Source organism: Jaculus jaculus, chromosome 13 (assembly GCF_020740685.1).
Source record: "Jaculus jaculus isolate mJacJac1 chromosome 13, mJacJac1.mat.Y.cur, whole genome shotgun sequence".
Taxonomy (NCBI): domain Eukaryota; kingdom Metazoa; phylum Chordata; class Mammalia; order Rodentia; family Dipodidae; genus Jaculus; species Jaculus jaculus.
The window spans coordinates 4041104-4055850 of NC_059114.1; the positions used below are offsets into that span (position 1 = coordinate 4041104).

The 14747-nt window shown below is 47.3% G+C and overlaps 1 protein-coding gene across 2 annotated transcripts; it reads right to left on the reverse strand.

The window, feature by feature from the left end:
* Positions 1-496: 496 nt before the first annotated feature.
* On the reverse strand, positions 497-14521 carry Slc17a4 (solute carrier family 17 member 4). 2 transcript variants are annotated; one of them, XM_004669991.2, is made up of 11 exons: positions 14431-14521; positions 12014-12219; positions 10167-10400; positions 9986-10073; positions 9485-9571; positions 6843-6961; positions 6570-6731; positions 4527-4659; positions 4300-4447; positions 2518-2608; positions 497-631 (listed from the first exon to the last, which is right to left on the reverse strand). In XM_004669991.2, the coding sequence occupies exons 1-11, from the start codon at positions 14519-14521 to the stop codon at positions 497-499; spliced, it is 1494 nt and encodes a 497-aa protein (XP_004670048.2). The 2 variants fall into 2 exon arrangements, with proteins under 2 accessions (XP_004670048.2, XP_044989063.1); XM_045133128.1 differs by having other exon boundaries at positions 12020-12219; positions 14431-14494.
* Positions 14522-14747: the final 226 nt, after the last annotated feature.

Below are 14747 nucleotides of genomic sequence, written 5' to 3' on the forward strand. Positions count from 1 at the left end.
CATGGACTTTGGGCTCCTGGAACCCTCCCCACTGGACGGGAAAACAGCTTCATGGACTTTGGGCTCCTGGTGCAGGACTTTGGTCCACAGTCCTTTTCCTCATTACCAGGCTTCTTTTCCTGAAAGTGCTCTGAGTTCTGGACACCACTGTCCTATAATTCCAAGTCTTTCTCCTGTGGTTGTGACATTCTCTTTTGCTTGGTGAGAAATCATTCTCCTGCCCCTGATGCTTTTACCATGGTAACAGAATAAAGAACAAGATGCTTCGAAGTTCAAACACACCTCTGATTTCCATTGCTCACAGTTATATAATTAATCTTGTCCTTCCCCATAGAAATCTCCAGACATGATGTAATCTTCAGTATTACATAGCCCACGTCACTGAGGTGACTCTGAAAGGAAATCCAGCTTCAGTTTGATGGCTAAAGAGTCAATCAGGTACAAAAGAGAATGGTCACTGAGGGCCAGCGATGACCCTGAGAATCACACGACTCACTCAGAGGTGGGAGAGCATCTGCTCTTTAGCCCAGTCCTGCACTTCTGCTCGGCCAAAGATGAGGTAGATAACCAGGCCGAAGATGTCAATGACAGCTGCCAGGAAGAAGACATTTCTCCAACCAAACTCTGAATCCTGGAAGCAGGAAACTACCAGTTAGTGATGGTAGCTCAGGTCTTCTCTCAAAAGAGGCCTTGGTCCATGTCCTACTCCTCCCCCAACTTTATCTCTGTGGGCTTCCAGAAGCTGTATGTCCATCATGTGGCCAGTGACTTGGTTCCCCTTCTATGGAAGGCTCCTCCCCTCGTGCATCCATTTGCCCTCCCCCCTCACTTCCTTCAATCCTTGCTTCATTGCCAGATTCTCAGGGATCATCTTATCACACCACAACGTGTTCATGAGCCCTATTCTCTTCTCTCAGCACTGACCACTGTTCAGTACATTGTGGTTTTTTTGTTTTGTTTTGTTTTGTTTTTTGTTTTTCAAGGTAGGGTCTCACTCTGGCTCTGGCTGACGTGGAATTCACTACATAGTCTCAGGGTGGCCTCGAACTCTCAGCAATCCTCCTACCTCTGCCTCCTGAGTGCTGGGATTAAAGGTATGTTCTTCTGCCAGTTTCTTTCTTACAATATGAGTTTCCACTAGTAAAGGACATGTTGTGTCTTCATTTCAGTATACTGCACATATACCATACACAAACGTGGTACATGCTAACATTCAGTACACATCCACTGAATGAATGAACCAATGAACAGAGTAGCCAGTCAGTCAATCAAGTGGCAGAAAAACAAGGTCGGTTTGAGAATTTCCATTTTAAAGAATTCCTAATAGTTTGTTAGTCAGTGGCAAGCTAGGAACAGAATCTGTAAACACAAGAAGTTCTTGTTTTCATAAATCAAAACAAGAAAAAATAACTTTTCAAACTTCTCTCACTTTCCTGAGGTACTGATGGAAAACAGGAATATTGGACAAAGTATTCATGTGGCTGCCACAGTGCCACAGATATCTTTTTCTAAGTAAAGTCTATATTAATAAGATTAATAGGCAATGCTCAAATGATAAGGTTAAATTTTCATTTGCTTGTTTTCACTATATCCTATATCTGTGAGGTTTACTTATTTCTTTTTGAGATGTCACTTTCTTTGTTTTATTTTTATTTTATTTATTTGAGAGAGAGATGTAGATAGAGAGAATGGATACACCATGACCCCTAACAACTGCAAACAAACAAACTCCAGAGGCATAAGCCACCTTGTGCTTGTGGCTTTATGGGGGTCCTGGGGATCAAACACTGGTCCTTCAGCTTTGCAGGCAATCAACTTGGCCACTGTGCTATCTCTCCAATCATGGGTCCTGGGGAATCAAACCTGGGTCCTGAAGCTTTGCAGGAAAGCGCCTTAACCACTAAGCCTTCTCTCCATCCCTTATCTCCTTTCTGACGCAGCAGCTTGCAGTGGTCATTCAAGTGCTGGGACTGCAGGCACGTGGCACCATACCCAGAGCTTCTGCCCTGCCTGTGGTGGGAATGGGCACACAGCTGGCTCCTTCTCTGCTACTCATTTCACCATCTTGCTCAATGTGTTCGCCTCCTATGTAGAATGACTGATTCATCCTGGCTCACACAGAGCGTTCCTGGTTTTAACAGTGAAAGTCTCTCATCCTGAGAAATCCCCCAGTACCCCAACAAAAATGATGGCTCCCTACACTATACTTAAGGAGCAATGCTATGGACATTCTAGAAATTTTGTGTTTTAGCATAAGAAGCTCGTTTTGTAAGAACTCACAAAGCATTAACCCTGCTAACACTGAACACTCCCCCAACACACCACACACACCACACCCCAAGCATATGGCAACTTCTCCACATTAAGTTGATCTGGGAACATAGGGATGTCGGATGCTCAAGACTCAGTGTTGTGAGTTCTGCACCACTGCGGAGTTCACAACGCCCTTTGGCTGACTTCCGCTGCCAGCCTCCTTAAGGTTCTCTTCTGAATGTTCCTTGGAGCATTTATCCTCACCTGACTGATGAAAAACCCAGCAGCAGTTGGAGCAATGGCTCCGGATATGTGAGCAAAGACTTGTAGCAGTCCCTTGAGGAAGCCTGCATACCTGAGAGAGAAAGAGGGAGGGAACATTCTCACATGAGCCAAGAACTAATCTCTGACAAACTGCTGGACTCTGCACTTGTCTCTGGGGACACCTGGAGTTGAGTTCACCTTATATAAACCTGAACAAGACATTCTAACTAATGATTTGCCCTTCATGTAGACAACACCATCCCATGAGCAGGGGCCATGGACTGAACAAAACAGAGAGAGAGCTGAGCACCTGCCCTCCTCTCTCTACCTCCTGGGCATGAGCGCAGCGTGACCAGCTGCCTCCCGCTCCTGCCGCCATGCCTTCCCGCCACGATGGACTGTTCCTCCTAACTGTGAAACAAACTCAACCCTTCCATCTTTAGTGGCTTTTGTCAGCTATTTTGCTACAGCAACAAGAAGACTGACTAAAACACCATGCTCAGTCTAAGCCTGGCAATCATAGCTTGTGCTAATGTCAACACCTTTTGTACAAAAGTTGAACATTACAGGTTGACACTGCACTTTCATGCATTTTCCTGGCTTTCGCTATTGAGCCCAGTATTGTAGACCTGTTTGAAAATATTAAAGTCTCCTCATTCTTTAAAAAAAAAAAAAAAAACCACTTATTAGATAAGATGCTGGATTCCTGGCACAAGCCCATCTCCCAGTCATCTTGGTGACACTCCATGTGAAAATGCAGTGTGTCCTGCTGACTGTGACAGAACCCGGGAAGTCTTATCTGGAAGTCCCTGTCATCTCCTCTGCTTTACCTGGGTCAGACGTGACAATGTCCCCGTGATTGTGTCCTCTGACTTTATGCATACCTCACATGGCATGCTCTGTGAGCTCTTGAGCCTTTCAGCCCACATCCCACTCACGTGACACGGTGCGATCCCAAGCAGAGAGATGTGCGAGCCTCCCCAGGGTGCTGTCAGCTGAACCTAGACTGCTTGTTACCTTCATGTGCATGTTGCACATGTGCACGTTCCTGTGGGTGTGTGCTGGTCCATGTGCATATGTGTGTGAAGGCCAGTGTGGACAATGGGTGTCATCTTCAATCACTCTGTATTGTTTGTTAATTTTTTTAAATTTTTTTTGTTCATTTTTACAACAGAGAGAGAAAGGCAGATATATATATATAGAGAGAGAGAGAATGGATGCGCCAGGGCCTCCAGCCACTGCAAATGAACTCCAGTTGCTTGCGCCCCCTTGTGCATCTGGCTAACGTGGGTCCTGGGGAATCGAGCTGCTAACTGGGTTTCTTAGGCTTCACAAGCAAGCACTTAACTGCTAAGCCATCCCTCCAGCCCACTCTCTGTGTTATTTTTGGAGCCAGGGCCTCTCCCTGAATATGGAGCTCACTGACTAGGCTAGACAAGATACTAGCAAGCCCCCGGGGTTCCCTGTCTCCAGCTCTCTGGTGCTGGGATTACAGGCATGCACAACTATGCTCCCCATTGTTACATGGGTGCTAAGACTCTGAACCCAGGCCCTCATGCTTGTGCAGGAAACACTTTTTGACTAAGCCACTCCCCAAGGGCTGTGCAGTGGTTACCTGAAAGCTCTCAGTTCACAATGGCAACCACTTCATGGGACCTTCTAGCAATGATGTGGAAGGCTGCTGACATCTCCCGTGACCTCACATCTATACCACGGCAGCGTCAGGCTTGCTGGGCCTGAGACAAGCTTCTACCATGGAGAGGAGAAACATGGAAGACTCACCGAGGAGCGATGTCCAGGAAGTTCACAAGGGCTCCCGCCTCACAGAGGCTGCTGAAGGCAGCAGACAGAACCAAGAAGGCCATCGTAGTGCTGAGGCTGGATCTGACCCAGGGCAGGGGCAGGAGGATCCCAGAGGAGACAAGAACCCCTGAGGCAGGGCAGTAGGAGGAATAAGAAGTGGCTCCCTGGGCTCCCCACAGCTACTCCCATATCCACCTTGGCCTTACCTACAGCAGTGAAGAGTTTCCTGATGGTGATGAGCCTGAGGAGTTTTCTGGAGAGGAGGAAATCTGCCAGCAGACCTCCAAGGATAATGCAGACACAACCAACGACGAATGGCAGGGCTGAGAGGAGCCCACTCTGGGAGTCACGGACTAGGTGAGTACGGTGAGTACCCATGCTCCCAGCACCTGCCATACCCTGGCTCATCTAGATGGATGCCCCCACCCATGGCTGTGCTTTCTGTACAAACCACATTGAAAGTGAATTCCACATTGCTGGAATGAGCCAATATGATTTTAATGCCAAAAGAAAATATGCGGATAGCTCAATTGTTTTCAAGAAAAATGACTAATAAACATGCCTTTGTATGTGACAATCATTGAGAAATAGCTATTTTAAAGTCCTGAGTAAATCTTTATGGTGCACACCTAGCATCCCAGCACTTGGGAGGCTGAGGTGAGTTCAAGACCAGCCTAAGCTACATAGGGAAACTGTCTCAAAAATAAATAAATAAAGAAAGAAAGAATAAGCCAGGCTGGGGAGATTCCATAGTAGTTAAGATGCTTGCCTGACAAGCCTAAGGACCCAAGTTCAATTCCCCAGTACACACATAAGACAGATGCACATGGTGGCACATGCATCTGTAGTTTGTTTGCAGTGGCTCAATGCCCTGGTGCACCCATTATCTCTCTCTCTCTCTCCCAAAATAAAATAAGTACTAAATAAAAAATAAAATGTAGCAAGTCATGGTGGCACACACCTTTAATCCCAGCACTCAGGAGGCAGAGGTAGGAGGATGCCGTGAGTTCGAGGTCACCCTGTGACTACATAGCTAATTCCAGGTCAGCCTGGGCCAGAGTGAGACCCTATCTTGAAAAACCAAAAATAAATAAATAAATATAAAACCCAATAGAAAAACAATGGGGGCTGGAGAGATTGCTTGCTTGCAAAGCCTAACTCTCTCCCTCTCTCTCTCTCACACACACACAGTCACACAGACACACCCATTTTGGGATGGAGAGATGGCTCAGTGGTTACAAAAGGTGTTTGTTTCTAAAGTCTGCCATACTGGGTTCAATTCCCCAGTATCCATGTGTGATATTGAATGCATACCCCCACCCCATAGACTCAAATGTTTTATTAAAGTTCATATCTTGGCTTTCCAGCTGCCTGACTGGAAGAGGTGCCACCGTGGGTGGATCCTGGGACCCAGCCCTAAAGTGTCACTGGGGGAAGATCTGATTTCCAGGGCAAAAAGGTACGCGGGGTAGTCTGAGCGCTGCCTGGGTCCCTTCTGCCAGCTGCCGACTTCCTGCTCTTTGCATCCATGCTTGTGAGTGGGGCTGGCTATGGTTATGTCTCTCTACTCAGATCTGGGAAAGGAAGGCAACTTCTTCCCCCATTGATGGAGCTTCCCCTTGGATCTGGAAGCTGAAATAAGCCCCTTCCTCCCATAAACTGTCTGTTTGGAAGTTCACCCCAGCAATGGGAAGCTGACTACAAACTACATAAATCCATATGCACAAAGTGGTCTAGGCATCTGGAGTTCATTTGCAGTTGCAGGAACCCCTGGAATGCCCATATTCACACACACTCTCTTCGTCCCTCTCTTGTTTCAAATAAAATGGAAAAAAAATAATTAGAGCAAGAGAGAGAACTGGCATGCCAGGGCCTCGGCCACTGTAGTCAAACGCCAGACTCTTGCACCACCTAGTGGGCATGTGCAACCTTACACTTGCCTCACCTTTGTGCACCTGGCTTTTGTAATCCCAGCAGGCTGATGAGAGGCAGAGTCAAGTGAGTTGGAGGGAAGCCTGGGTGACAGAGTGAATTCCAGGTCAGCCTGAGCTAGAATGAGATTGTGCCTCATACAAAAATAAGGTATAACTTTGTGATCCTGACCTAGAAACCCCTATTCCAGGACACAGTGAGCCACACTGTTGTTAGCCTGATTCTAAATTCAGAAGGCTGCATGTGCGGTCCTGAGCCTGACCCCTTCATCCCATGACCATGAGAGAGACGAGACAGTCAGCTTTGTCTGTACTTACATCTCGGACATTGGCTTGAAGTACGGAGCTGATATATGTGGGTGTGTACGCCATTATTGTGGAAAACAGCCAGTATTCACAGAAATAGGAGACCACAATGGCCCAGAGTGGTAGGGATTTGATCATAGCCTTAATGGGAAGAGACCAACCTGGCACACAGTCCTGCAAGAAAACCCAAGTGACTTTCCTTCTTGCAGAACACAGGAGCTCTGTCCTGCTGCCCCCTTTGCCTTTGGGATGCCCCAGGGAAATGGCAGGAGTTCCTCCAGGTACCTCCTGAGCCAGCGAACACACGATGTGACTCTTCTCGGCTGTGCTGATAAAAGGATGGGTCCCTGGGTCATCATAGACGAGAGGAAACCAGACAAGACAGCAGGCACAGCCTATCCCACCTAAGAGAAGACCAGGCAGCACTGGGGCTCAGTGTTTCTTGCAGTTTGGTCGAGTCCAGAGATGAATGATGAGTGGCCATTCTCCTCTCTGACTCTATGCCCTTGGGAGGCCCTATCATTCAAGGAGGGTACTTCCCCTCACTTGACTTTGATCTTGTCCATGTCACTAGCTTTTTGTTTTGTTCTGTTCTGTTCTGTTCTGTTCTGTTCTGTTCTGTTCTGTTCGGTTCGGTTTTGTTTTGTTTTGTTTTGTTTTGTTTTGTTTTGTTTTGTTTTGTTTTCCCCAATGGCCTGGGGCAGTGTCCAGCCCAGGCATTTAGACACAGAACCTTTGATTGGGTTTTGTAGCTTGGCGGTTGCCATAGGAGACGTGTGCTCCAAGGCGGAGGAGCATCCGGGGGAGCAGCGCCACCCAGCGGCGCCAGGCAACTATAGGCAGAAGGGCAGCTGAGGCTTGAAATGCTCAGTGACCAAGGCTGGGGACTCACAGCCTGCGCCCCCGCTGCCGGTTGCCCTGCAAAATTCCTTTCTTCCGTAAACTTTTCTGTGCCTTTCTTTCGTCTTTCTCAAGGCCCCCAAGAGTTGGCAGCAATAGTTAGTTTTGTTTTGTTTTTTTTTAAATGGGAAATGGAGTACCTAGACAATTTCTAAATGTGAAATAAAATTTAAACGTCCTCCAAGAACATTTTTCTAATCTATACGTTATTACAGCACTAAAGAACACAGCTTTCCCGGAGGCTTGTCTTCACGTTCCCTTTGTAAAATCTCAAAGAAAATTCAAGAGTTGGCTTACACATAACAGAAACACCCCATCCACCGGATATTTTGCTTGGGAGTGCAGAATGCAAAACCATCATTCTGTCATCAGAGAATTGAAGCGAGGGAGCGGGGTTGGCGGTTGGTGAGTGTTAACAGACGTGCTATAAGTAGCGTGAGTTGCCCTCTGCACCATGAGTGTGGTTAATTCTCTCTGATTGCTTGAATAAGTTTTGTAATCTGCCCTTTTGAAGTTTTTTATGACCTTTTTTTTTTCTTTTTCTGGCAAGTAAGTGGACCTCAGCAGTGCTATGTGAGAGGGCTGCGGGCCACCGTGTGAGCAACACCCCAGGCCCTCTACGGAGTCAGGCAGGTGAGTTTTCAGAGAACATTTCAAAACTCAAAACAAATATGCAAAACTGGGTGTGGTGGTGCACGCCTTTAATCCCAATACTGGGGAGGCAGAGGATCGCCATGAGTTCAAGGCCACCCTGAGAATACATCATGAATTCCAGGTCAGCCTGGGCTACAGCGAGACCCTACCTCAAAATAAAATTTTTAAAATATTAAAATAACGTGCAAACATAAGCTGCTGGCAGCAGCAGGGCAGATCCAACCGAAGCACAATAAATGCAAAATGCGCAGTAGTGGAACGTGCCTCAGCACCCTGTGTGGTCTCTGAATGCATGCCATCTCTCGTGCATGCAGAGGCCATAGCCAGCACCTACCCCACATCAATTCCTGTCCTCATTCTGTCTTACTTGTCACTGATTCACATTCATGCGGCTTTCTATTTGTTAGTCTTGGCAATAGGAGGCAAAATTCTAAAGGCTGCATGAAATAAATAATGTAACAGAAAATATGATCCTCCCAGTGGCTGAGAGGGGATATAGCTCAGAGGGGCAGTGCTGGATATAATTTCCAGTACTTTATAAATACATAGATAGATAGATAGATAGATGATAGATAGATAGATAGATAGATAGATAGATAGATAGATAGAAAGAAGCATGTATGTGCATGCATATGTATATGTATATAATTATTCAAATAACTGAGGGTATAGCTCAGCAGTACAACACTTCCCTAGCATGCACAAGGCTATGGGTTCAATCCCCCAGCACTGAAAAAAAAAATACACAACTAAAAAGCACCTTATCATTTTACACAAGCATGGTGGCTCATATCTATAATCCCAACACTCCCTGTGAAGGTTGAGGTAAGGACAACTGCCATGAGCTGGAGGCTAGCCTGGGCTACAGTGTGAGCCCCTGCCTCAAAAACAAAGGAACAAACAGAAATATGGTCTTCCCAGGGGAACCTTTACAGCATCTTGTGATTGCTTGTGGATCTTTATAGTTTGATTTAGAAGCAGAAAGGAATATTCTTGTGTCCTTAAAATCATGAGGTTATTCTAGTGATGCCCAAACTACTAACATTTAAGTGCTGTGTGTGTGTGTGTGTTTCAGGGCCTCTTGCCACTGCAAACAAACACCAGATGCTTCTGACACTTTTTTCTCATCCAGCTTATGTGGGCAGCTGCGGAGTTGAACGCTGGCCAGCAGGCTTTTGTAAACAAGCGCTTCTTGAGCCATCTTTCCATCCCCTTAAGTGTTGTTTTAGGAGCCAACAAATTTCACAATGTTAGCAATTTGAGCCCTTTCAATTTCAGCTTTACAGATGTGCCTCTCTGTGAGAATCTGGCTAACCAGGGACGTGTTCATCACAGATCCCCAGAATTCTGAGATTTGAGCAGCACAAACTCACCGAAGATATAGAAGACATAGGGCCATCCCATGGTCTGGCAGAGGAGACCTCCCACAAGAAGCACGACAAAGGTCCCCAGCATGGATCCTGAACAAAGGGCACAAAGTGAGGAGGCCGATCTGGGGACCTGCTGTCCTGCCTGCACAGCTGGGCCGCAGTGACTGAAGGCACAAGCTTGGGGTCAGACTTCCAAGACGGGAGAAGACCCCGGCCCTCGGTGGTTGGATCATCTCAGACACCGAGGAGCCTATCTGTGTTTCAGATTCCCTGTGCTGTAGACTTATTACGTAGCTGGATTATAAGGTTGGTATGAGCCTAAAAAGGAAAAATAACTTCATACATGCGAAGCGAAGGAATGGAGGTGTGCAGTCAACACGCAGCTCTGATCAAGCCAGGCCAGTTCTTCGGAGCAAAGCGTAGGACGTTTACAGTAACTGGCTGCGAGGCGCCTTGCTGGACGCTCTTGGACAGAGCTAGGTAAGGAGCCTGGAGGGCAGTTACCTGACCCAGCAAGGGTGGTGAGTTGACTTCTTTCCAGCGGCGGAGCCCATTTGACCCAAATTGAATACTGCCCTGTCAGTACCATAACCTGGAGGGGGTGGGGGGAGGAATTTCCATTCTTAGCTGGATGAGATCACTCCTGAACCTGGGCTTTACTTACACTTGGAAGATGTCTTAGTACCTGGGCTACACCTTGGATGACTCGAAGGACAATGACCAAGGCCACTCCAGCATCAGCCGCCAGTGGAATGAAGAGAGTCAGGACTGAAGAGATTAACAAGCCCACACCAACCACGTACTTGGCCCCAAACACCCCGGCCACGTAGCCAGTGGGGATGGGAGCCAGGAATGAGCCGTAGCTGAGGGAGCTGAGAAGAATCCCCTGGATTTCAGGAGTCCAGTCATAGGCAGGGGCCTGGGTGACAAAGAGATCCTCATAGCTTATCTTCCAGCTGGACAGATGGCTCGTTTGTTTTGTGACAGTGTCTCGTGTAGCTCAGCCTGGCCTAGGACTCCTGATCGCACTGCCTCAGCCTCTCCAGTGCCACGTCCAGGTGGCTCACCACACCCAGCTGGACAGCTGACTGGTTATTGTGAGGATCTGACAGGTTTCAGAAAACAACTGACAGTTCTTTGACCTCTCTCCAATTCCTCCAATCTACCAGTTTCATAAAAGAGTTTTTAAAAAGCCTATGTGCACACCCAGCATAGTCTTGTCTATAACTCTGACACAATTAGCTGGCCAATTAAAATACTAGAACTCATGCTGGGCATGGGAGTGTACACCTATAATTCCAACAGTCAGGAGGCTGAGACAGGAGGGGCATGAATTTGAGGTCAGCCTGGGCTTACATAGCAAGACCCTATCCAGGAAGAAGTAAAAATATACTACATAACATTTGAATCTATCTATCTATCTATCTAACTAACTATATATGCTCATGAAGACTGAAATATCAAAAGTGAGCCATCAGAACTCGAGAGTTAGCTCATCGGTTAAGGCACTTGTTTGTAAAGCCTAACTACCTGGATTTGATTCCCCAGCACCCACATAAAGCCTGATGCACAAAATGGAACATGCTTCTGGAGTTCATCTGCAGTGTGGCTAGAAGGCCTGGCATGCCAATTTCTCCCTTCCTTCCTCCCTCTCTCTCTCTCCTTTCTCACTCTCTCTCTTTGTTTAAAAACAAATAAAGATATATTTTTAAAGTGAGGCATTAAAAATAATAGGGGGTGGAGAGATGACTCAGTGGTTAAAAGCGCTTACTGGAGTGAGGGAGTTCAGATCCCAGAACCCACATACAACGTGGACACAAGTAGCACGCGTTCCTGTACTCCCAAGGGACCTATGGGGTCAGGAGTATCCTGAAGCTCATGGGCCACTTAGTCTGGCATTTGCAGTAGCAAAAAAAGCAACAGACACTGTGTCTCGAACAAAGTGGGAGATGAGGATCAGCACGCCCAAGTTGTCCCCTGACCTCTGCACTATACACGTGTGCTGTGGCACATGCGTGCACATACATGTACATGCATGGATTATGTGGAAGAGGGGCTGGGGAGGTGGTTCAGGGTGTCAAAGTGCTTGCAGCACAAGCATGAGGACCCAGGTTTGGATACCCACAGATCACATGTACAGTTCCAGCTGTGACAGGGTGCCTGTAACCCCATCACTGCGGAGGAAGAGATGGGGGGCGCCTGTAACCCCATCACTGCGGAGGAAGAGATGGGGGATCCTTGGCCCTCTGTGGCTAGCTAGTCCTGCTAAAATGGTGAGCTCTAGTTTCAGCAAGAAATACTGTCCCAAAGAATGAGATGAAGAGTGACCGAGGAAGACATCTGATACTGACCTCTGCCCTCCACACACACATACCCACATCTGGATTACATGGGTTCTGGAGCATGGAACCTGAGTCCTTAGGCTTTGCATGCAAACGCCTTAACCGCTAAGCCATCCCTCCAGCCCCTGAATCACATGCTTAATCAGAGCACAGGCATCACAGAAGCAGTCCAGCATCTTGCTAAACTCACCACTGCCTTGAGCTCCCGGAGCGTCACGTTCCAGTGGTCCTGGGAGCCCGTGGGTGGTCTCTCTGTGGAGGCATTGGGCTGGCTGGGTGCCGTCGTGCCATTCACCATGGCTGTGATGGCGATGCTCAAGTTCATTTGTTGGGTATAAACTGAGAAATTACAGAGCTGCAGGATGAAAGCCAGCCCGTGCCGGACTGAGCAGAAGCCTGAGGACAAGGACAGGCAATCTTACAATCTGCCCCCTCTCCTCCATGCTTTCTCCACTTGGGAGATGGAGAAGACGGGTGACTGCCTGCAAGGCAGAAGGAAAACTGGGGCACACATTGCTTTGTGGGTGACACCAGATGCCTGGGAGGGAAAGCTAACTATCTCCCTTACAGCCACCACCCATCTCAGCCTTGAAGAACGTGTGGAGATGCTGAGAACTAAGCTAAGAACAGAGCTTTCCAAGGCTCTGGGAGGAAGGAGCCTGTAAGAGTGGGACTGGAAAAGAACAGGTTTAGAGCAAGAACTGGAGATGGATGGATGGATGACCAGACAGATAGATACATAGATACATAGGGAGATACATAGATAGAGACAGCAGACAAGACAGAGAGAGGAGAGAGAATGGTTGGAATTGCTTGCTCAGGCAGCTAAGATGGCACATAGTGTCATTTATAATTGGGAATGTGGATGTTTAACTTGTTTGGAGCCCAGAAGGAGAAGAAGTTTGAAATGCAGACAGGGCTAGGTAGATGTCTATCAGTTTCATTGTAATTCCCGAGTCTCGGCTTGTACAAAATGTGGCAGGGTTTCACAGTTCTGCTGGGCTTTCCCTTGATTGACTTCAAACGGCCTTAGAGAACAGTGGGGAGGCAGGGACATCCAGAGGTGACCTGTGATGGCTGTCTTCGTGGTCTGAGAGGGCCCCGCTTCCAGGCTTCTGTGAGGGAGCCCAAAGTCTGGAGTGGACAGTGCTGTGCGCTTGGGTGTCACAGTGCTTTTGTCAAATTCAGTAACTGACACTTCTCAACCGTGGTCTAAATCTGGGACCATTTAACCCTGGAAGTCCTCCTGCCCCCATCAGAAAAATGTATACATGATTGGAAAAAATTATGCAATTATAAGTTATAACTCCTAGCAAATCATTTCCTTTGTCCTTGTTTCCTCATAAATAATATATTATGCATTCTCAATGCACTTGTCTTCTGTTTTTTCAGGATTACTGGTTGGGACTAATATGTACATTAGATTGCTTTTTTTATTGATTGGAATAGCATCCTTTTGATGAAAGACCAATTCTTGTTGGTTATAGCGTCATTTACAACTGGGTTATATCTGCCATGTCAACTGCCCAATCAGGACACCTGGGTCTCATTTCCACATTTCCAATCATCATTATCTCCCTCCCTCTCACCCTCCCTCCCTCCCTCTCTCCCTCTCTCTCTCTCTCTCTCTCTCTCTCTCTCTCTCTCTCTCTTTCCCTCTCCCTTTCTCCCTCCCTCCCTTCTCCCTCTCTGTCTGTCTCGCCATATTGGTTATTGCTCTAAATCTTGTTTTCCCCATCCCCACACTCACTGACTTATGCCAAAGTTCTGGAAAACTCTTCTTGGGGGCTGGCTCTCACTACCTCCATACATTCTTCAAGGTTGTGATGGGCAGTGCTGGTGCATCTGAAAGGCTACTCTTCCCTCCCAGGGGAATGTCTGTCACCTCAAACAGCTGAGCTTCTGGGGGGAGGGGAAACCGAGGTCTATATAATGTTTCTCTTATTCTCAGCCTCATGAGTCTTTCATTAACCTTGATTCATACAGACCACTGACGTCTGGCAGAACCTGGCGGCTCACTTCATTTCACTCAAAGTCTCCAGGAGGAAGACAGTACAAATAGCGCCATTATGCACCCAGGTGACCAGAAGGGGACATTTTTCTACCTCCCGTGGAGCTGTGAGATTTTTTGTTCTGAGTCTTTTAGAACCACAGTCATCCCCAGCATGCACTGGGCTCAGAATCCAACAAGTTAGCTTGTGTGTTTCCTGTGTGAAATCTACTCTGATGTTGGTTGGGGTTTGCTTTTGTTTCCAGATCCAAACGCCACAACCCTTGCACATACTACATGCCTTCAAGGGTTCTGGTGAGGAATGACACACCTAGCAGTGACAATGCCTCGTTGCTACATAGAGTCCTTGGCCATTGGTAGGAACAGAAATAGTCCTGTGAATTACTATGGTTTGTTGAGATAGACTCCTGCTTTCCAAATGATAAGAAAATGGGTAACATGTAGCTCAACCATCAGAACCATTAGACATACATGTGCTCAATGAATAAACCTGGGAAACTCACTATGAAGGGCATGGAAACGAAGTCAGAGGAGGGAAGCCAAGGTGACATAGATACCAATTTTTCCCATAGCCAGGCTTCTCAGCATTACCTTACCTTTCTTGGAGGACTCCCCTTGAGCCATGTTTAAATGACTGTCATTGCAAATGTCTCTCCCTGTCACCTTGGTGTCTGTTCCTGTAGACATTTTGGTCGCCTCCTCCTGGGAACCAGCATTTACCTACTGAGATGAAAGCAGACATAGAGAAGTGTCCCGTGTCATACGTGGCACGACTCCCGGGTTTGGAGCTGTCACTAACCACTTGTGTGGCTTTGGGAAAGCCAGTCACTCCAAGTCTGAGTAGCTGCCTCACTGAAATGTAGGAAATGTGGATTGGGGCAGTGTAAGATAAACTGATCCCTCGACTTCCACG

Excerpts from the sequence above, each read along its gene's own strand:
- Slc17a4 (XM_004669991.2), bottom strand. The coding sequence starts at position 14,521 with ATGTCTACAGGAACAGACACCAAGGTGACAGGGAGAGACATTTGCAAT. Across the intron at positions 9,572-9,985 it reads CACCACCCTTGCTGGGTCAG|GATCCATGCTGGGGACCTTT; the intron begins GTAACTGCCCTC and ends CCCTTTGTTCAG. Across the intron at positions 2,609-4,299 it reads TTCCTGGACATCGCTCCTCG|GTATGCAGGCTTCCTCAAGG; the intron begins GTGAGTCTTCCA and ends TTTCTCTCTCAG.